General features: G+C 45.2%; 1 protein-coding gene across 2 annotated transcripts in view; it reads left to right on the forward strand.

Annotated features, from left to right (window-relative positions):
- The window catches only part of Myo16 (myosin XVI), a 418,849-nt gene that overhangs the window by 85,631 nt on the left and 310,347 nt on the right, over window positions 1-22,871 (forward strand). For both annotated transcript variants that reach the window (XM_075986134.1, XM_075986133.1), the window contains exon 2: window positions 14,886-15,149. In XM_075986134.1, the coding sequence (XP_075842249.1) occupies window positions 14,924-15,149 (226 nt within the window). In that variant the 5' untranslated portion in view covers window positions 14,886-14,923. The remainder of the gene's footprint in view (window positions 1-14,885; window positions 15,150-22,871) is intronic.

The raw sequence follows: 22,871 nt of genomic DNA on the forward strand, positions 1-22,871 counted from the left end.
AACCGCCTGCATCATTTCACCAGGCAGCCTGGGCTCATTCCAGAAGATGAGCACACACCTGGTGGAGCGAGTGTAGCCAGGGGGCGTGGGCAGAAGCACAGCAGGATGGGATGGCAAGGGCTTGGGGGAGGAGGAGGGACCTCGTGGTGGCCAGACAGTACATGAGGCCGCCCTCCTGTCTCCTTCTGCCTCCTGTAAGTGTCCGATATGACTAGGATTTTGTACCCATGGAAGAGACATGAACCTAGTGGGATGCTCTAGGCAAGTCTCATCACTGGTCACTGTAAGAGACCAAAGCAGATTTAATGAACGTAATGAATTAATAATAATGCTAATTAATGCAGATATTTCAAACGCTTGGGGAAAGCATTCCTGATGAATTTACCAAAGTAATTAGGAAGTACTCACAGCTCACCTGTTTCCTGAGCCATTAGCTACGGAGGAGGACCGCCCTCCAGAGCCACCTCCACAGCAGACTTCAGAAGCTGGGTTTTACTGTGGCAGAGGCAGCCAATGGCTGTTTCATAGCATAGAATTATGGATTTTTTTAAAGGATCTCTTGAGTGCAGGAGTTTAGCTTATTTTTATTTTATGTGCACTGGTGTTTTGCCTGCAGGCATGTCTGTGTGAGGACATCTGATCCCCTGGAGCAGGAGTTACAGGCAGTTGTTAGCTGGCATGTGGGTGCTGGGAACTGAACCCAGGTCCTCTGGAAGAGCAGTCAGTGCTTTTCACAATTGAACCTTCTCTCCAGCCCAGAACTGTGGGTCTTAGTGGCATCTCAAGAAATGGCTAGAACAAGGAGAACTGTGAGGAGGTTTTATTGACAAAGGACCTTCAGGGTCCTCAGGTCCTCTGGCTTTGTCCACTATTGTGACCTAATGCTCTTACACTCTCTGTCTATACTCGCTCCTTCCTCTCCATGCCTGTGCTACATCTTGGCTTCTTCTTCTACATCACAGGTTCATAGATTTGGTCTTTTAGCCATGAATCGTAACTGTCTTATTATATTTCCTTTACTACTGTCTGAATGTAATAACACCTTAACTGTATCTTCAATACCTGAGTTTTTTTTTCTCACTTAGTCTGCTTTATTGACAAAGCTTTTGTTGGGGTTTTCATTTGATCTCTTGATTCATGTCTAGGATTTCCATGGGTTTCATGTGTTAGGGTCTCTATCCACTGAATGTCTCTCTAGGTTACAAAGTTTCTCTTCCAAGTCTTGAGTGAATTATTTATTTTATTAATGGGCTGATTGGAACCCTCTGTGAGATCATTTATAATAAGAATTGTCCTTATAAATTCTTACTGGGAATTTTAATCATTTCAATGTCGTTAGGTTTCTCTATTGAACAGTTAGGAACTGGTGGGTGAGCCTCTTTTGTAGTCTACTACACTATTGTATTCTATGTTGTCAGGATTTTCTGGAATTACTATTTATTTCCAGCTTTGTATGGTGGTATTTCTAGTGAGCTGCCTTCTTTGTTTTTTTGGGGGGGGGTTCTATCACCTATAACCACTCAAAGGTGTGAATGTGAATTGATCCAACAGCAACAACGTCAAATCAAACCTAATACAGCGACACAGTAGCAGGCAATCAAAGACAACTGCCACACAACTACTCCTGTACAGAACAGTGAGAACAGCGTAGAAGAGACTGCAAAACTCAAACTGACAAATGGAAAATTAATTAAAGTAGAAGGCTAAAATTAAATGGGGCAGTAGAAAAATAGCAGGAATTAAATTCAATAAAAGAAAAAGAAGAAATAATGAAATAAAGTAAGAACAGGAAAAAAAGCAAGAGACAAAAATTACTCATTGAAAGAGTAAGACAAAATAGATAGAGCTATAACAAATAACACCAAAAGATTAAAAAAATAAAGTATGAAAATGACAATAATATAAAGGACGAAGACTGGAGACATTTCTTCCTGACTTTAGTATTTGGGTTTTCCAAGTCTAGGGACAGGATGCAAACTGTAGGTAGAGTCTGTGGTAGTTTCTCTCTCTTCCCAGTGCACACACTCCAGCACTGAGCCTGAGAATTTCATGTCTGTCTATTAGGAGTATCTGTGTGTCTCAATAGTTCCATAAACTGAGCCATGCAGGTTCCCATTCACTTCAGAAGACCCTCTGTTGGCCAGTGGAATGTCTTCTGAGTGCACTGGAGAGCTGGAGGTGCAAACAGAACAGAATTCTGCACTGGAGAGCTGGGGGTGCAAAAACAGAACAGAATTCTGCAGCAGAGCTGGAGAACCCAGGGAACCAATCCCTCTGCCCACAGCTCCCAGTGTTTTCATACCCAGACCACCAAGGCCACCCCTTGGGAGGGAGGAAGCTAGGCCACCTGAGCGATTCCACATGACCCTCCAAATGTGATTCGGAGCTTTGTCTGGCCCAAAAGCAAACCAGGCACAATAGGGATACCATCTCCAGTGGTGGAATGACCACTGTCCATGATCTCAAGACTCTATTCTCTGCAGCAATTTCACAGGTAATCTCCTACCACAGAAGGTAGCCCTCACCTATGAACTGCCCACTGAGAATCCCCCTGCATCAGTCACCTTGGGTTTCTGCCTCTGTCTCTTCATCCTTATCACCACACAATTCCTTTCTCTTTCCAGATTGTGTGATGCAGACCCTCACCAGAATCCCTGTCATGCTAGCCTCTTGATTTTGAATTCCCAGAAAAACCCAGTGCCAAACACTAGACACCCTCTCAAAAGGCTACAGCAGTCTGAACTGTGATGAGTTGAGAATGTGTTATTCCATAGTGCCGACCTAACAAGCAGGAGCCATTTTGACAAGATCACGACTCGGTTTAAGACTGGGGAGAGCTCTGGATTTCCCCTGGGAACCCCAATGTCTTGTCACTGGGACTGCACCTTGTAGTTGTAGCTTCTGTCTCCCCAGGAATTGGAGACATTCCTGTCTGGTTCCCCATGCTTCTTCCTGACCTCTCTCTTCTCCTCTTTTGATTGCTCACTCTCTTTATGTCCCATTATTAGGACTCTCTAGGAAGTGACAGGATGGAGTGAGGGAGTCAGAAACATGAGCTCTCAGGACAGCCTGCAGAGTAGACAGACCAACAAGCGAACTGCCTGGAGGCTGCAGTGAGCATACTCTAAACGTTAGTGGAGACATCCCCGCCTCCAGGACTTAACGGTTGTGTTTTAACGTTTTAATTTTTTCCAAAGTGATAGATAACAAAATACTTCTTATTTCTGTGTTTTTATCCACTCAAGATGGTTGCACAGGGAGCTCACATTACCTGCAGTGTTCTTCTCTAGAAAGTCATCCCTTCATATTTTTTGCCACCTAGTTACTGCAAGCCAGTCTCCACAACATGCTATACTGAAGCATTGAGCCCTTCTGCTCTTTATTTATGTCCAGTTACCTACACAGTAGCCTGATACCCTGGTCCTCCTCCTCCAAAATGCAGCATGATGCCTCTGCTCCCGCAGGCTGCCACTCTATCTCTCCTCTCACAGGTGGGGTTTCTCAGCGCTGCGCGCTCTCTCCTTTACAGGCTGTCCTATATGTATATGTGGATTTCCATTGCTCAAGGGATTCGCTATCTAGGAGTTATGACATGTAGCCACGTGTAGGCTTTTGCAGAAAACGGCTGTAGATTCAGTGGGTGTTAAAAAGGCACCCGCAAATGGCATGCCTTGCTATGAGGAAGCGCTGTTCACAGGGAGGCACCAGTTCTGCAGGGAGGGAAGAGAGCTGGAGACGAGTCAGCGTCCCGGGAGGCAGCGAGAAGGCATACAAGGTTGAGTCGATCTTCAGGAAGCTCCTGAGGAGAAAGCTGGCGAGAACAGAAGTCCTTTAGGAAGTTGTGAACACTTGGAGAATTCAGAGAATGAGCAGAGGCGCCTTCATGGGCTGTGCATGCATGGGCAAACTCCGCCTACAGAAGGCGTGGCTCAAGCACACGAGAAAGGGCGGGGCCAGTGGGCTGAGTTTCCAGTTCTTTCATTTCTGAGTGTGAGGAATGGCGTTATCCCTGTGTCAGAGCTGCCCGCTAGTCCTGGAGAGCTGGTATTGAAGGAAAGACTGTGCGAGGGAAAAGGGGGGAAGCTGCCCTGGTGATGGCTTCAATCAGGATGGCAAGTTTAGGATGCTAAGGCATGTCTGACGAAAGCACTGGTTTCACAATTGAAATCTGAAAACGAAATTTATGCCCTGGCAATGCTGAAGCTCACATGGGCAGCCCATATATTGCGGCTCTGTTGAACTTGTCCTTATTGGGTTTCATGGTCTAAGTTGATGAGGACAACTGACCAGGTCTCTTTCTCAAGAGGGCACAAGATCTCATTACAGATGGTTGTGAGCCATATAGTTGCTGGGAATTGAACTCAGGACCTTTGGAGGAATCTTAACCACTGAGCCATCTCTCCAGGTATCACAGTTGGGTTGATTGAATTTAGCGTCCTGATAGAAGCAGAAGTTTTGCTCTTTTTACCTGTTCTCTTGGGGTGAGTTATTCATCTCTCAGATTTCTGTGCTTGAAGTCCAGAAAATGCCTAAAGTTGTGCCATTTGGCTCCAGCAGAGCCTTCAACACACCAGATCCAAAACTTTGGAATGCCCCAGTTGAAGCTTTGCCTCACTCCTCCCACAAAGTCTCAGTCAGGAAAGGTTGAGAACCCTGCAACCAAGCGAGGACTCTTCCTGGGCACAGCAGGAACTGTGAGACTCTCCCAACAATATAGGCGGGAAGTGCCCAGAGGAGATGGCTCAGCATGGAACCGCACTTGTTGCATGGGCCTGGCAGCTGAAGGCCCATCCCTGGAACCCTTAGCAGGAGGAGAGGACAGACTTCCCAAAAGCTGTTCTCTGATCTCCTTATGTATCTAGTGGTGTGTGCACACACACCACACAAAAACACACACATATGCATAATGTAGAAAATGATGATGATGATAAAGATGATGATATAATAAAAGAAGAAGGAGATCAAGAAAAGGAAGAAGCAGAACTATCAAAGATCTGTGTAGAGAGATTATCCTTGAAAAGCAACTGGAAGAGAACAGCAGCAGAGCCCATGAAGCTGCCTGAATGGATCCTGGGATCACTCACACCCTTGAGAAGGAAGAAGAGTAGAGGAATCTGAGAGAGAATTGGAATCAATCAGAGGAGGTGTTGGGACAGATTTGGATGTTGAGAAGGCTGAAGGGAAGGGAGTTGTAACATGCAACTGTGTGTGGTTGTGTTTGTAAGTATCAGGTGGGAACGTGGTGAGGGCACAGACTCAGCACAGGCTGACGGAGTTCGAGGAGAGCTGCCTAGATGTCACTGTGCACAGTGTGACACACACAGCCTTGAACTAAGCTAAAGCTTAAAGGGGGGGGATGTCTATGACAGAGATGCGGGAGCATTAGCATGCTGTTGACAAGTAAGATGAGGAAGAAGAGGGAAACAACAGCCAGACAAGAGCTGGTTAAGGGCAGGGGCGCCAGGAGGGCAGTCAGGAAGAACTATCCATAGAGGATTTAAGAGGCCTTCAACCAGGAACGTAGAAGACACAGTGCCAGGCAGTGTGTGCAGAGGTGACAGGATTGTGCATGAGGAGCAGGCCTGGGAACTTTCCACAAGGACCTCATTCATGACCTAGACATCCAGAAGAGCCAATAGAGAAAGGAGAGGTCAAGTTAAAATGCAGTGACTTCAGCCATCAAAGGGCCAGAGTGAGTCTATGGAGCTCATGTTCTGACTGCCCACGAACTGACTACTAAGAGGTCTCACAGGGGTAACTGGAGAAGAATTTAGTGCTTAAAGCATCTATTTTTAATATAGGGAGTATAGTTTAGGGGTGATTACTAGCAACAGTGGATCACAATATGTTGAGAATCTCTTCCTTGGCTTTGAGCTCAGATATCCACCTGTCTCTCATTGCATATCTGGAGCCACACACATCCTGCTCAAAATCCACAGGGGAGTGAAACAAAAACCAAGGAAGGTTTGTGTCGGTGCTGTACTTGCTTTTCTGGTGGCATCTTCCATTTGCTTGTGAAATTAAGATGATCCTAACCAGCACCCCAGCAACGCCACCACCCCAGCAACAACTGCAAGAAAGATGGGGCTCAGTGGTCCTTGACATTGAGGAAAGAGCTTTGCACTCACTGTTATGACTAACAAGGCTGGACTAGAACCCATTTCCTCAGGTTTCTAACAGGGTAATCCTGCGAGAACAGCCATTGGTGAATACCCGAGGTTCCAACCAGAGATTATTTTGCTCATTGCTTTCTGAAGGAAGGAATGTTTTATGCAACTGTGAGTTACATTTAACGAATTCACCAACCAAGGGACTTTTAACTGTATTGTGTATTCAGGATGCTTCATGTGGGAAAGGTCGAGGGATAAGTCATCTCTTGGGATAGTTATGGGTAAGACATCTAACTGGAAGTTCTCTATCCTTTATACAAAGATAACAAAGCACAAAAGAAACACCGTGGACACTTGCATGAGTCAGTGGTGTACATAAACTGCTGTCCTGACTCCTTTAGTTCTTCCTCAAAGGTCTTCTGCTGTGAATGAGGGGCTTGAGAAAAATAATTAAAGGCAAGAAGCTTGTGTCCTGTAAATCAGGGAGATTAAGAGCCTTGAATTATTTATTATTTAGAAATGAGCAATGACAGGAGAGGTGGATACAAACGAATGAGTGGTTTGTAGAGTCAATTGGTTATTCTTCTTCATTCCAGCGAGAGTGGCAGGAGAGGAAGTCACGAATTGAACGAGCTAGCAGCAAATGCAAAATTAATGACAGACGTGCCTTGTGGTGCCTCATTGAAGGATGTGAAACACATTTTGTGACTTTTGTTGAAAGGCGTGGAGTCGTTCTGAGTAGGAGTTGTCCCTCAAACTTCAGGTCCATTATTACACCCAAAGCCACCACCTATTCATTTCAGCATTAGGGGATTCTACGGAAGCCAACACAGGACACTTGTGAGCTGAATCCAGACACAGTTGCATGTTGTTTCGCTTGCTCTATTCTTGGAGGATATAGAGCAGGTCTTAGTCATGTGACAGTCACCTCACCAGCTACACACAGAACGTATCATAGGTCCCCGAGAAACTGATGTAAACTCTACCTAGAAAACATGGCCTGGTTGTCCTGCTGGTGGGAATGTGATTACAGATGCAATCATGCAGCCAAGGTGTGGGTGGAGACAGCAAGCCCTCCAAAATCACATTTGGTAACTTTTATTGTCCCTGTTGGAGACTTTGAGACTAACCCCAAGTCAGTTTCCAGTGTCTTTTTTCCCTGGTGTCTCACTTATTTCGTCTCAATGGGGTACGTTTCACAGACACTCCCTTTTCCTTAGTTCTAGAGACTTGGTTAAACTTAAAACAAACCAGTGTGAATACTGAACTTTGTGTATCAAGGCTCTTAAAATAGATTTGGGCAAGTGAGTCAGTTAGCGTGTGAGTGGACAGATGTATGAACAATGCATGGCCGCACCCAGATGTGTTCTTTGCAGCAACTGTGAATGGAAACAGGGTAGCCTATGACTCCACAGAGTCCATGGCCAGCAGGGTGTGGGGGCGGGGGGAGGGAAGAAGAAAATGGACTGATGTGTTCCTTTAAGGCTTTGGAGATGGTTCTGCACGTAAAGCGCTTGTAATCCAGATGAAGGAGTATGCGACTGTAATCTTGGCGCTCTTATAGAGAGATCAGAGGTAGAGAGAACCCCTGGGCGTCCATAGCATGGCTAGACTGGCATACTTAGGGTAAATAATAGCAGACCTATTATTTTATCTTAAACAAGGTGGAAGGTAGGGACTGGCACCCGAAGTTGTCCTCTGACTTCATGCGGCCTTCTTGACACATCCATGCCCACGCTGACACCCACACATACAAACATACATATGTATGCATACATATAATACATACATACAAGAATGAAAAGAAAAGATACAGCATTCTCTTAGTGATTAGAGAATAATTACAGAGACCACTGCTTCACACACATATTCAGACACACTCAGAAGACAGAGATGTTAAATGCAAGGATTGAGTTCCACAGGCTCATAGGGCCTAAGGAGGGCCAGGCTTAGCACTGTGCTCTGGGAACTGGCTCCCGAGTTCTCAGGGTCTGAGTGGGTGATGTTGGCATGTGGTAGTGTGGTGAACACAGTTCACTGACTTCTCTTCCACTCCCCTTTTCATACGCATGTGAGTCTCAGTACTGTGATACCTTCGGAAGCAGGGACTTTGACTTTCCAGGCCTTAGTCTATAGCCAAGAGCACAGAAGGCAATTCTGTCAATAGTTGGCTTAATAGCAGTTGATTGATTGGCGGGTATTTGGCATCCTGTCTTATGGAAGATACATATTGAACAGGAAATAAGAAACTAGTTGAAACCTGAAAGTGTCATTTAAAACTGACTAATGTAATGCATATGTCATATTCTATATAATTTTATCTTTAGTGATTCTGTGAGATGTATGTCCATGGCAACAGGACAAGAGAGAGGCTAGTGAGATGCTCTTGGGTGAAGGCTGCCAAGCCTCACCACCTGAGTTTGATCCCTGGAACTGACACAATAGAAGGAGAGAACCAACTGCCACAGGCTATCCTCTGACCACCACACAATAAATAGACACCAAATAAACACCACGAACACTAAATAAAGCATGTAATTTTAAAAAGAGAGAGGGAGGGAGCTGGAGAGATGCTCCAGTGGTTGAGAGCATTGGCTGCTTTTTCAGAGCATTCGGTTGGTATCCCAGCACCGCATGGCACTCCACAACTGTCTGTAACTCCAGCTTCAGGGGTTCTGATTCCTTCTTCTGGCTTTTGTGGGCACTGCATACGTGTGCTGCACATACATACATGCATGCACGCAGGCATGCAGGCAGGCAGAACAAATAATATATAAAAATAGATAAATCGTCTACTATGAGTGTGACTATGACCAGCTGTAGGTGAAGGGTGTGCCCTGGACCATCACTAGATAATCTTCTACATGAGTCACTTCTGTCCATCAACAGGAAAATCATACCTAGTGGCTTATATACAGAACAGAATTACTGGCTCTCCACTCTGGATTCCTGGAAAGTCTAAAACTGAGTGATTTTGCCTTCAGGTACTGCAGGTGCTGGTAATCTGAGACTGTAACTTTAGAATTGTTCTTTTCCCTTCTCCGTCTGCCTCTCTCTGTATCTCAGAAGACATGGGCTTTGCTATCAAATGTCTTTGTCTAAGTGGGGTGATCTTAAGGCAAGATGTGCCCATAAAATAAATCTTCCAAATGTTATTTTTATCGGTCAGACCCCAGAGCAGGGTCCTGTCTGAACTAGGACAACGGCCTAGAGGTAGTCCTGGCCCCTACCCAGTGTTGAGCCTTTATGATGGACTCAGCTGACATCAGTTTTCAGTCCTGACCGGCAGCTGCACAGGGCAAGCTTCCTGCTGGTAAGAACTAGAACCACACGGAGTGGCAGGGCAAAGGAGTTTTCCAAGGGAGGCAGACTGTCAGGAAAGGTGACTGACTGTTCTATCTATGTCAGAGGCAAATGGCTCGTTCCACATTGTGAATAGGAAGCAGGTAGAAGGTGTGTTCTAGCGTGACAGTATGAACAGGCACAAGTTCACAGAGACCTTCAGTGGGCAGGATGGGCGGTAGAGGGTAAGCTTTTAAATCTTCACCAACCTTCCCCACCACACTATTATCCTGTGTAAGTGTGAGGATAAACTGGTGTTTTACACAAGCCTGCCTGGGGGAGTGCGGGGCTGGGAGATGAGGAACACGGCATGTAATAAATGAGCTCTGGGACAACCAGTGCCCTCGTGATGGGCACACGAACGCTGCTCCTTACCCTCTGCCCTTCCGCTCTTGGTTTGCGAACTGAGCTTGAAGACTTTCTTCATTGGAAAGTTCCTACAAATTGATGTGAGTAGCCATGGGAATCATTTCAACTTCAAAGTCTCTTCCTATTCTGACAAACACAAATTATAATTTTATTTTATCCTAATATATTTTCATCCTAATATATTTATGCTAGAACAAGACTGAGTAAGCATCAGGCATTAAAATTAAATGTGACTTACAATGTTGTCTCAGTTCAGTTTAGGGAAAGAAACATTTTATATCAAAATAGTTTAAATGTTTGTTTTTAAGACTCAGAAACATGATAAAATAGTCACACTTTCTTACTTATAACTGTGAGAATGATACATTTGAACATATAGTTTTGAGTTATAATGAAGAGCCTTGAAGAGGAAGGAGTAGAGACTCATGTCTTTGGTGTAGCATCTGAAACAAGCCTTTGTTCACACAGATGTTGCTTCAGGGCTCAGACGAAATATCTTGTTCTAAAAGATCAGGGAACGCTGACGCTGAGACCCTGTGCTCGGACAGCCTGGACACTGAGAAGTTTGCTTAGTAAATACCTTGTCTTGAGCTGAGTCTGAACTGGAGTTGAGGATGTTGACGAAGGAAAATTATATTCAAGTAGATTCAGAGTTAGGGTTATTTGGTATTTGGGGCTCAAACAAGTATATTGGAGACAGAGGGTCTAAATTTTTTTCCATTGCATAAGAATCTGAAGAAAACCTCCAGGAGCTGCAACACGAAGAAGCCAGGAGTTCATGTTTCTTGGATACCATTTTAACCACAAAGCCCCATCTACTCTGCAGAGTGAAAGTTCCTATCTCCCAATCTTGATAGCCAGTTGTCTACTCTGGGGATTTACCATATCAGGAGCATTGAGAGCCATGGTAGGGCCTGCCCTGAGCGACTGTCAGGAGGGGGCTCTGACCTTCCAGGACCTGACTTCTCCGGAGGAGGCCTTTCAGAGAGAGTGTCTGAGGAGACGGAGCCTCTGTTGGCTCTGCACTTGCATCTTGCCATCGGCTCCTTCTTGTGTAATTTGTAGGAGTAGACTTCCAAGGGACTGTCCCAACCAGGACGCAGTTGAGTGTGAGTCTGAAATGACGTGGGGCTGCAGGTCATTGGGCTGGGTGGAGCAGACTTGACCCTGACTGTTCTGACCGGCCAGCATGCTCTGTGACATGCAAGTCTTCAAAAAGAGCTTTGGCTGGGGGAGTCTTTGTAGGGGACATCTGAACACAGGACAAAGTACACAGGACAACCCCAGCAAGGTTAGTTCCATGGAAGATGAACTAGAAACAGACATCTGGGAAACAATATTCAGGCTTTTGCCACCCAGAAACAAAGGCCAGAGTGTAAAATATTTTCAGTGCGTACCATCCGGCTGTATGTCAAGACCAAGTAATCAGTTATTAAAGAGATATTCTCAGAGCAAAGCAGGTACGAAAATATAGATCGCATGGTAAATTTATGCATGTTTGTTTCATTTTCATTTCTGTTTAAAACGAGAAAGCCTTTATCAGATTCCTTTACTGGACTAGGTGGAAATAATTGGATGGGAGCCCAAGAAATATCCTCTAGGTGCATAAATTTATAAGCTAAAAGAAATTTGAAGTTGAGAGACATTTGAAAAACAGTGAGTTGTAAAACGTCATTGATTTTCTTCAGCTTAATTCAAACCCTTAAAGCTTATTTAAATATTTCATGTCTCCAACTTTCAGAAAAGAATTAGGAGAGAGGCTGTGGGCCTCGATCTCCAGACCTCCTCAGATCGCAATGTGCACATCTTGCTGAAATGTAATTTCTATTTTTTTTTGTTGTTGTTGTTCTGTAAGGAAGGGCATATCCCTGTAACTTGATTACAAAGATGCTGAAATCTCAGTCTCTAAAGACTTCCGGTCTTCATTGCATACTCACAGCTGGGGAGGATGTAGAGGTGATTGTGCTCTTGTCTTTGGAAATCCTCATTGTTCCTTTGTTTCACTGCCTTTTTCTATGCCGGAAAAAAACAAAACAAAACAAAAGACACAAAAAGTCTCTGATTTTGTAACAATGGATGCTAAGAGTAAGTATTCAGGGAGGAATTACTGATACAGATACCAAAGTGAGTGTGTGTGTGTGTATACGTGTGAGAGCCTGTGAGTGTGTGTATGCGAGTGTGTTTGCGTGTGAGTGCATGTGAGCACGTGCGGGCCTGTGAGTGTGTATATGTGTGCGGGCCTGTGAGTGTGTGTGTGTGTGTGTGTGTGTGTGTGTGAACGTGTGAGAGCCTTGTGCATGTGAGCACGTGCGGGCCTGTGAGTGTGTATATGTGTGCAGGCCTGTGAGTGTGTGTGTGTGTGTGTACATGTGAGAGCCTTGTGTATGTGAGCATGTGCGGGCCTGTGAGTGTGTGTGTGTGTGTGTGTGTGTGTACGTGTGAGAGCCTTGTGTATGTGAGCACGTGCGGGCCTGTGAGTGTGTGTGTGTGTGTGTGTGTATGTGTGTGTACGTGTGAGAGCCTTGTGTATGTGAGCACGTGCGGGCCTGTGAGTGTGTGTGTGTGTGTGTGTATGTGTGTGTACGTGTGAGAGCCTTGTGTATGTGAGCATGTGCGGGCCTGTGAGTGTGAGTGTGTGTGTGTGTGTGTGTACGTGTGAGAGCCTTGTGCATGTGAGCACGTGCGGGCCTGTGAGTGTGTATATGTGTGCGGGCCTGTGAGTGTGTGTGTGTGTGTGTGTGTACGTGTGAGAGCCTTGTGCATGTGAGCACGTGCGGGCCTGTGAGTGTGTATATGTGTGCGGGCCTGTGAGTGTGTGTGTGTGTGTGTACATGTGAGAGCCTTGTGCATGTGAGCACGTGCGGGCCTGTGAGTGTGTATATGTGTGCGGGCCTGTGTGTGTGTGTGAACGTGTGAGAGCCTTGTGCATGTGAGCACGTGCGGGCCTGTGAGTATGTATATGTGTGCAGGCCTGTGAGTGTGTGTGTGTGTGTGTGTATGTGTGTGTACGTGTGAGAGCCTTGTGCATGTGAGCACGTGCGGGCCTGTGAGTGTGTGTGTGTGTGTGTGTGTGTGTACGTGAGAGCCTTGTGCATGTGAGCACGTGAGGGCCTGTGAGTGTGTGTATGCGAGTGTGTTTGCGTGTGAGTGCATGTGAGCATGGGAGTTTATTTTCTTCGGGGAGCATAAAACCAGCCACACTTTGTGCTTGTATAGAACATTTTTCACTTGTTTAAGACTTTGGGCACACATACATGAAGAAAAGAGCATCTATTTGGGCATGGTCACAATATAACTGTAATGGGCCTGTAACTCTATTACTCTAAAAGCTGAAACAGGAGGATCATAAACATGAGGCCATCTTGGGGTACATAGCACAGTTCCTGGCTAGTTTAGACTAGATCCTGTCTTAAAACCTTAAGCTAAAAAAAGAAAAAAGGTTTCAGGTCATCTGGCTTGACTCACCACAGCATCAAGCCTGATAGTGCAGCTCGGGTCCCAGAACACACATGACTGAAGGAGAACATGAACTCCATTAAATGGCCCTCTGGCTGCTACATACATGCCATGGCAACACACAACCACCCCCACTGATTGGGGGAGTTGAACTCAGGACCTCTGGAAGAGCAATCAGTGCTCTTACCCTCTGAGCCATCTCTCCAGCTCCAGACCATTGTTTGTATACACATGTGTTGGCAGAGGTTTCCGTCCAGCCCGGTCCTCAAAGTCAATAAATGAGGAAAAAAAAGTGTGTTTAAAAACAAGAACAGTTAGACACTTAAATGAGCCAGATTTGATAGTTCATAATATAATAATTTTCTTTCAGTCATGAGTTTCAGCCATGTGGTAAATGTGTTTATGCAGTGTTGTTCCCTGTAGTTGGGGTGGTTTTGTAGGACACAATGAAAAAAATAAAGTGACTGCTCTGAATTGCAGAATGAAGGATTTCATTCGTGGGTCACAATATTAACAGGATGATGATGATGATGATGGCCACTGTTCTGTCCATCATTTTGATACAATAAAAATACATTTCTATGCCAACTCTGTATTTTTACTTAACCATAGTTAGGTCTGTTAGAAATGAATGCTGCCTGTCACTAGAGAAAAGGGGCCATCCAGAAGTTAGTGGGGATAATGACGGACACCATGGACAATGGACAGCGTATGCTACATGTCCCGTTCCACTATGTCAGCTAGAGTGACACACAGTGGAAGACCAATCTTTATTGGGATGTTCAGAAAGAGTTACAGGGACACAGTCATATCAATGTACCTGGTGTTTGTGGGTGTGAAGATTCCCCAGGGAAGGAGACGCAGAAACTACATGGCAAATTTTGTCCCCAAATTCAAGTTTGGTTCCTAGTATTCATTCACCATTGAGAGTAAAGGCTAAACACTTGAGCCCTTTATATAGATTTACAGACATGGTGAAGGATGGGCTGAGTTCATAAGTACATAAGGAAAATTCATATTTGTATCTAATTTTGTTATTTGTTTTATTGCTAAGAAATTGAGTATTGGTCCGCTGTTTCTCCTGTTTTGAAAAATAGGCCATGCTGCATTTGTGCATCAAGCAAAGAGGAGAAGGGATGGGTTATTCTTGCTCTGCAGGAAACATTGCAGAACCAGAAATGCAGGGGACATTGCAGAATCACGAATGCAGTGAGCATTTCAGAATAAGAAATGAAGTGGGCACTGCAGAATCAGGAGGGTAGTGGATGTTGTACAATCAAAAATGCATTAGACATTGCAGAATCAAGAATGCAAGGGACATTGCAGAATCAGAAATTCAGTGAATGTTGCAAAATCAGGGAATACAGTGGACGTTGCTGAATCAGGAATGCAGTGGCCATTGTAGAATCCGGAATGTATTAGGCATTGCAGAATCAGGAATGCAGCAGATTTTGTAGTATCAGGAATGCGGGGCACATTATAATATCAGGCATGGTATAAGCAACTTAGAATTCTCGTGGCCAAGGCACTATAGCGTCTGAATGTGGGCAACACTGCTGGCAGGAAGTGAGGACGTATCTAGTGACTTTTCTCTCTCCTTTCTTTCAGGTTGCTACCAGCTATGTAACGTTTTCCGATCCCATGAGATGGAAATTGACCAGTGCTTGCTGGAGTCCCTTCCCCTGGGCCAGCGTCAGCGTCTGGTGAAGCGCATGCGCTGTGAGCAAATCAAAGCATACTATGAGCGAGAAAAAGTGTTCCGGAAGCAGGAAGGGCTCCTGAGGAGAACCAAGCCCGGGAAGAGCCAGAGGGTCCGCTTCAGCCTTGCTGACATGATTCAAGACGCCATCATACACCACCATGACAAAGAGGGTACGCCTTCTCTGTGGGGCTTCTCGTGGGGCTTCTTGTGGTCTGTTTTTGTGTGTCGTTGTCTAGGGAGATAAGAATGGCTTTAAAGAAAAAAAACCAGTGGTCCTTTCAAAATATGGCGTGAGTAGTCATCAGTCTCTCCGTTGATGTATATATTGCCTGAAAGAGAATTAAGTATCTGAAAGGCAAGCGACTTCTTTTATAGTTACATACTCTAATTTTTTTTCTTTTGGTTTTTCGAGACAGGTTTGCTCTGTAGCTTTGGAGCCCGTCCCGGAACTAGCTCCTGTAGACCAGGCTAGTCTCGAACTCACAGAGATCCACCTGCCTCTGCCTCCTGAGTGCTGGGATTAAAGGTGTGTGCCACCACTGAGCGGCTCAAAATACTCTAATTGTTAACAGGCTACTTTTATCTACAGACTTGTGGCCTTAGATGAGTGCTTTCAACCCCAATGGGTCTTTCATTCATTTTAAGCTTGTTTCTGTGAAATTCTGATTTTGTTTCGGGACGGAGTGGAGTTTCGGCATTCCAGAAGTATGTTGGCGTCCAGTTTGCCTGCATGGTGTGTGCAGACAGCGCTTTCCCAGTTGGTCGTGAGTTCTGAGTCTATTTGGGGGATCTCTGCCCCACCCCGTTAATCTCCACGTCTATTTCGTGCCACCATTCTGTGGCATGCCGTCTTCTGTGAAGCTTTGTCATCAGCCTTGATGCCGGGGATGGTGGTCCAGCCAGATTTGGTCCTTTTGTTCAAGAAGGCTTTGACACCTTTTAAAATCCTGGGTTATGGTATGGAAACTTCTTAAGCATGCCTGATTGAAATCCTTTTGTCTTTGCGCGATTAATTTCGTCACTGCTCACGTATTTTTATGCTTGAGTTTCCTTTCTGCTTTTTTTGTGACTTTTGCAATCTACTTTTCAAAGTGTTAGTGTGAGAGAAATTCCCCCTTCCTGGGAGTGTGTCATGACAGAATGTGACCTTTCTCCCACCAGGGTAGTAGATTTGATGCTTGGTCTCCTGAGGGTGAAACCTTCAGGAGGTGGGGCCTAGCTAGAAGGAGTAAAATCGCAGGAATTATGCCTTGTGGGGATCAAAGAAACCCTGGAATATTGAGATGAATTTGATAGACAATTCTGATGAGAACTCAGAAGGCCAGAATGCCAACAGAAATATTGGCATTAAAATTTATTTTGACTAGATTTTAGGTGGATATAAAGACACTCTTCAGACTTGGGTGGAGGCCAGATATGCTAATTATCATGAAGAACATGCCTGTATTTTGTCCATGTCCTGAGACTTTGTGGCAGGCTATGTTTAAGGATAAATGGCTAATTTATCTATGAGAAGAAACACCAAGGGCATTTAGTCTTGAGGCTATGACATAGGTTCTCTCTGCTTTTAGCCTGCTTTTCAATGAGAAATGGAAACGAAAAGTACAATCAAAAGATTCAAAACTGAAATTTGGTCAGAAAAGCCTGTACAAAGAAGGGGCTGAGGAAGGCTTGGTTTCATAAGAGAGCAACACCAATAAAAGAAGCCACTACTCTTCACGGTACTAGGAAACAGTCCCTGGGGGCATCGCTGTGGTATGCAGGATCCTGCCCATCTTGACTGCAAGGAGATGAGAGGCTCTGGAAACTCTCCCTTAAAATATCAGTTCCTCTAGGCTCCCTGCTTGTGGAGCCTTCTAGGAAGTAGTTTCCCAGGATTCATTGCAGCATGCTCAGCTGCCCAAACACTCTGAGGCCAATGAAGTCATGGTCTACTGGGGACTGAGCTCCATACTCAGCTTGTGTAAGACCTGGTGTCATCCATGTGTGTGTGTAGAAGGGGGAGGTTACAGAAGTGGAAAAAAATGCAAGAAATACCTGGCCGTGGAGACTCCTACCCAAAGTTCTAGCGAGAGCTGAAGCTGGGGTAGGGAACAAACACCGTGTGGTAAGATTGGCGTTCCTGTAAGTAGATCCAGAGAGGGCAATGTATGGAACTGTCAGAGTGACATCTAAACCGTAGTGAAGATCCCAGGATGCTGAAAGGCAAGCTGTGTGGAGCATCTTCCAAGGAAAGCCGTGGGCAGGTAGCAGAGCCAGCCCAAGTCAGATGACTTCACGCAGAAACTATCAGAATGCAAATGCCCTTAATCTTAATCTCCGACTTCTCATGGTTTTATATCTCATGATTGGGCACCTTCAATTATGTAGCAGCTGGTGCCTGTTATCAGAAAGCATCGCAGCCCCGTGGATGGAGCTTTGTAGATCCACCAGCTGCCCAGCCTGGCTGTGATTGGCATGGGTGTGAATGCTGTCCACACAGAAGCATGGGACTCTGACACAGCCACTCACACAGAGAAGGAACTCTGGAGGGCAGGCTGTTGTTCTGTGTCTCTGCCTTGCAGCAAAGAGTCCCGGGCTGAGCTAAAGGCTGCCGGTGCACATTTGAGAGCTCGCAAAGGGATGACCTTCACACTGGGAACGCTGTCCTCAGCCCACTCAGCTCCAGCGTGCTGCCCACTCTGGAATGTGGACAATGAACACCACAGCCCATGACAATGGCTCCTCATGAAGAATGTTCTCTCCCATTCTCTCCTTAAAGGCGGGCTGATCCTTTCTGTTTTCTTCAAACCCCAAATATCCAGTATGTGAGAATTTCATGTTAGTTAAACCTAAGTCTCTCAGGAAGAAGAGTCTGTACACAACACAGTTAAGATCAAGTACAGCCCTCAAGATCTGGGTTCCAGAACCAGGTTTTTCCTGTTAGAGCTCTTCCCACCCATACACTGGTGTTGATAAAAACGTGCGCCAGGGCAGCCTGTGCTGATTCCTTCTCAATTGCCCCGTCGCTGTTCTCAAGGTGGCAGTGGCCTGGTTTGTTCCTTTTCTTATGTAAAACCTGTAGTTGTAACTAACGGTAGAGCTGACATCTCTGATAGCTAATACTTCTCACACTCAGATTATGTTTTCATTGAAATGGGAAAAAAGCAAATACTTTAGTTGAATTGTCGCACTCGTTCAAACCAGATCCATCAGGTTTCAGATGGTGTTGCCTGCAAGTAGGTAAGCATAGAGGTTAGGATTCATCGTGCTCAAATAGTCTACCTGAAAAGGAAGAAAAGGTGACTGGCAATCTGTGGCAAGAGGCTCAGTCTGTCAGAGGCCAGCAGTGCCCGATGACTGACATGCTCAGCCGCCAATCCGCAGACGGCGTTGGCCTTTGCCAGGGCCTGTAGGACATGCAGAAATGAGATATTTTCCATGAAGGACAGAGGTGTGCCATTTGTAAGATCAGAGAAACCGTGCAGTGTGTGCAGGACATGCAGGCTGGGATATATTGGCAGAGCATGTCCTGGGCTGTGTCTGTATATGAGGGGTTTCTAGGAGTGGAACCGTGTAAGTGCTTACGTCTGAAACAGCACCTGCCTGCAGCGTTAAACCTGCCCTCCCCAACTGTCATTGCCTTAGCTCTGCATGATTCAAGGTCTAAGTCCATGTCCATGGTGGCAGGGGTTGTGTTTTCTGAAGTAACAAGAAAGCAGAGCCATGCGGCCTTGCCTCTTGTTGCCCCCACACACCCAGAAAGCCCTCTAAGTCAAGTACTTATGGTTCCTCCTCTTACCCCTGCCCCCAGAGTGATCCTCTTTCAGGATTTGTCTTTAGAGTTCCACCGGTGCCAGACTTGTTGCTAAGTTCAGGAAAATTGTCAATCATTCTGTTGCCTATTCATTTGCTTGGTTGTGCGTTCCTATGTGAGTGTGTTGATACGCCTGTGCACACGCAGGAGGGGGCGGTGGATCCCTGGGGAATGGAGTCCAGGGGTCTGCGGGGCTCCTGGCTTGCTCCATAGATATTAGGAGTTGAAATCTGGGCTTTGTGCACACACATCTAGTGCCCCTTAACCATCTCTCAAGCCCCGTGGAAATATTTTAGCCTCCATTTAATTTGTCTTCAAACAGCATCGACCTTATTGGCCATTTCTTGGTTTTGTCTTGGCTCTCCTACCTGGGCTTGCTCTCCTCAGATCTCTGCAGGTGTCCCCGATGCTTCCTTCTCTCTTGTCTGGGCAGGACAGTTCTCTCCCATTCTGTATTCTGTAACCCACAGCGCCTGTGGTTCTCTTAGACGGACATGACGAAACACCACAGTCTGGGACGCTTAAACAGAAGCTTACACAGAAGCATCATGACTTCCTTTGACTCTGGAAGTTAGAGGTCCCAGATTCATAGACTAGCGGACTAGCTCTCACCAGGGATTTCCTGCTTGGTGACTCGTGTCCCTTCCAATAAGGACAGCTGTCAGACTGGACTTGGGAGCTACTTTTATGGTCTCATGTAACCTGTATTCCCTCCTCCAGAGTTGCCAAAGAGTTCCACTGAGTTAGAGTTTTGACATAAAATTTGTTGGAAGATAATATCAAATTATTCTTGCCATCTTGTTCTAGCAAATCAGATTCCCTGAGAGGATTCAAGTTACTCTGTTCTCAGTTCCTGTAGTTAGAATTTTCTTTGGGTCACCAACCAGCTCCCAAATAAAAACATGAGACTTCCTATTGGTTATGAATTGCTTGGCCTTAGCTTAGGTTTATCCTCCTAACTGTTTTAACTTAATTTAACCAGTGACTAGCCATGCATGCTTTGCCTCTCGGCTTTTACCTTTCTTTCATTCTGTGTGTTCTTCTTTCCTGCTTCCTCCATGGCTGGCTGGCCGGCCCCTGGCATCTTCTTGTCGTCTCTTTTTCTTTCTTCCCCGAGCCTAAATTCCTCCTCCTACTTACTCTACCTGCCTGGAAGTCCCATCTATACCTCCTTGCTCACTATTGGCCATTCAGCTTTTTAATTAGACCAATCAGGTGCCTTAGGCAGGCAAGGGAAAACAGCAACACATCTTTGTATAATTAAACCAATGCAACACATCTTAGCATAGTTAAACAAATGCAACCCATCCTTACATAGTTAAACAAATATTCTGCCACAAGTTCCCATTTCATCTTTCACATTCCTGCCCTCTCCTATAGGGTCACTTACAATTCTGAACCTGTAGAGGAGACTCGCCAGACTTTGAGGAGGATGGTGCCATGTAGGTGGCTAGATCCTGAAGGACTGGGTCAGTTCCCATGAACACAGGCTGTAGGAAAAGGGCAAATACATCTTGTTCCCATCTCTAGCATCCTGGTTTGTCTGTCCTGTGGTGTTCACTCCTGTGTGAGCTTCTGACATTGCAATATTATCCATTAGGGCCTTTGTGGACTTATGGCTTACAAAATGTTGTGCTTGTGACCCTCTTTTTAAATGACTTGTCTTGCCTCCAGTATTATGTTAGCAACAGAAAACAGAATAAGACATCATTGGCTGTATTGCCGAGCTTCCTACTGGGTCTCACATTTGATCAACATGTGATCTGGTGTGTAAGAAAAGACCAGGCCTGGAAATGACAGAGGAACACAATTTAGCTCCATGTAAGAAAGCAGTTTCATGCACTCTGTGAGGATGCCTTGGGAGATGGTGAACATGCCTTGACGATTAACCAAAGTCCTGATACCTCAGGTCGTTCTGGGGTAGTAAGCGGTGCCTACATCCTAGGTACTGTGAGTGTGAATTTGAGGCTCGTGACTATGAGTTACAACTGAACTATTATAGTAGATAATTTTCGTGCATCGCTGGATTGACGCGTCTTTAACATCCCTCCTGATACCCCATCATCTGTGCCACAGAGACCGTGCGTAGGCTAAGATGGAACTGCTGCACACTTTCAGAAAAGCCAAGGGACTGTGCCAGCAGTGGATTGGGGCAGAGCCACATCCTGGGGAAGCCACCTGCTTTTCTATCGAGCTTTCCCTGCAGGTCACAGCATAGCTCCTTTATCATTTTATTATTAAAGCCCTTTATGAGGCATTATTTACTAAACACACCTGCCATGAGAGCATAGTATGAGCTACAGCTTTACATGACATGCTGATGTAACCATGGAGAGCACAGTGTGACCTACAGCTTTACATGACATGCTGATGTAACCATGGAGAGCACAGTGTGACCTACAGCTTTACATGACATGCTGATGTAACCTAGTGACATTGCTGTTGTATCCTTGCACTTGAACTTCCTCACCAGTTACCTGGAGACAGTAGTGTAGATGAGTCTGTGGTGAAGACTGGGACTCTAGATGCTGGGTGCCTGGTGGCTTTCCTAGTACCAAACTATCAAAGATTTGCAGAGACCGTGTTATTACAATCCATATATGTTCAGAGGAAGATAGGACAAAACAATCATCAGATTATAAACTTTCAGAGCATGTGTCACTATAACATTTGATATCAAAGTGAAATTTATTTTAAAATTCACATGGACTTCAAACCTGCTACATGAAAAGAACTTGGTGCTTTGACATTTTTAAAAATTGTTTATGATACAATATTTTTTTATCATGAAGAAGCTTCAAGAATACATTATAGACATTAAATTTTACTGGATAAATCCTTCAAGTATATTAACTAATTGTAAATGTAGTTATATCAATATGCTCATATTTACCTTTCAGTGCTTTATGCGTATGCTGGTTTTGTGGTTCAGAGTAGAGGTTATTCACCACCAGAACTTACGACCCTAGTTCAGCCCCCAGCACCCACACAGTAGAAGAGACCGAACCTTGGCAAGTTGATCTTACATCTTCACACACACCGTGGCATAGCTACACACATACACACTCATGCATCCCCACACACCTTCACACACAGAGAGACTAAGTGAAGAAGTGTAATAAAATCATAAATAGCAGACTAAATGAGATAAGCAGATTTTCTGGGGTCATCCCTACTTACCAAATTAAGCTTTTTAAAAGAAGCCAAGATTTTTATCATGATCCTGTGCCATTGTGATTAAAATGAGCCATTTTATTTGGCTTGCCAAAGGGATCTCAAAGCAAATCACCAGCTTTTATTATCTTTTCAATTATCACATGTTATAAGAATTCAATTAATTTTCATTGTCAGGAATTACTGTGCTGAACTTGGGGAAAAATCACTTATTTCCTGTTTTCTTATTAACAACAGAACAAACGTAGAGACCGGGATATAAAAGGGGGCAGACCTAACAGCAGGGAAGACAGTACTGGTGGGAAGCTGGTGTCTCATCGGCCAGAGCTTGAGATGCCTCCTCAGCCAGCAAGTCCAGTCCTGGGGAGAGAGGGGACCACAGAGGCCCAGTAAGAAAATGGCTGTGTAGAAACTGCTGGACTGTGTGTGATTCTTCATCCATTGCTGACAGTGGGGCTGGAGAACCTCACCTGTGTTTCTGTAAAATACAATGTGCCTTAGATGCATTTATTAAAGCACAATATTTATGGGACAGGCATCTAGCCAGACATAGCTGGACCCTCTGCTTAGGGTATAATGAGACTGTAGTCCAACGTCAGCACTGTGTCACCCACTGAGGGCTCTGCTGGTAGAGATTTGGCTACCTCACTAAAGAAGTTATGGATTGTCTTAGTTAGGTGTCTATTGTAATAACGCATCATGACCAAAGGTAACTCAGAGAGAAGAGGGTCAATTTGACTAACCGGTTACAGTCATTATCATGGAAGCCAGGCAGGGACCCAAACAGGCATGGTGAAGTGCTGTCTGTGGCTTGCTCCATGTGACATGTTTAGCCTGCTTTCAGGACCACCAACCCAGCATGGCACTGCCACAGTAGACTGGGTCCCACCACATCAGTTGTTAATCAAGAAAGTGGCCCACA

Source organism: Microtus pennsylvanicus, chromosome 9 (genome assembly GCF_037038515.1).
Source record: "Microtus pennsylvanicus isolate mMicPen1 chromosome 9, mMicPen1.hap1, whole genome shotgun sequence".
NCBI lineage: Eukaryota > Metazoa > Chordata > Mammalia > Rodentia > Cricetidae > Microtus > Microtus pennsylvanicus.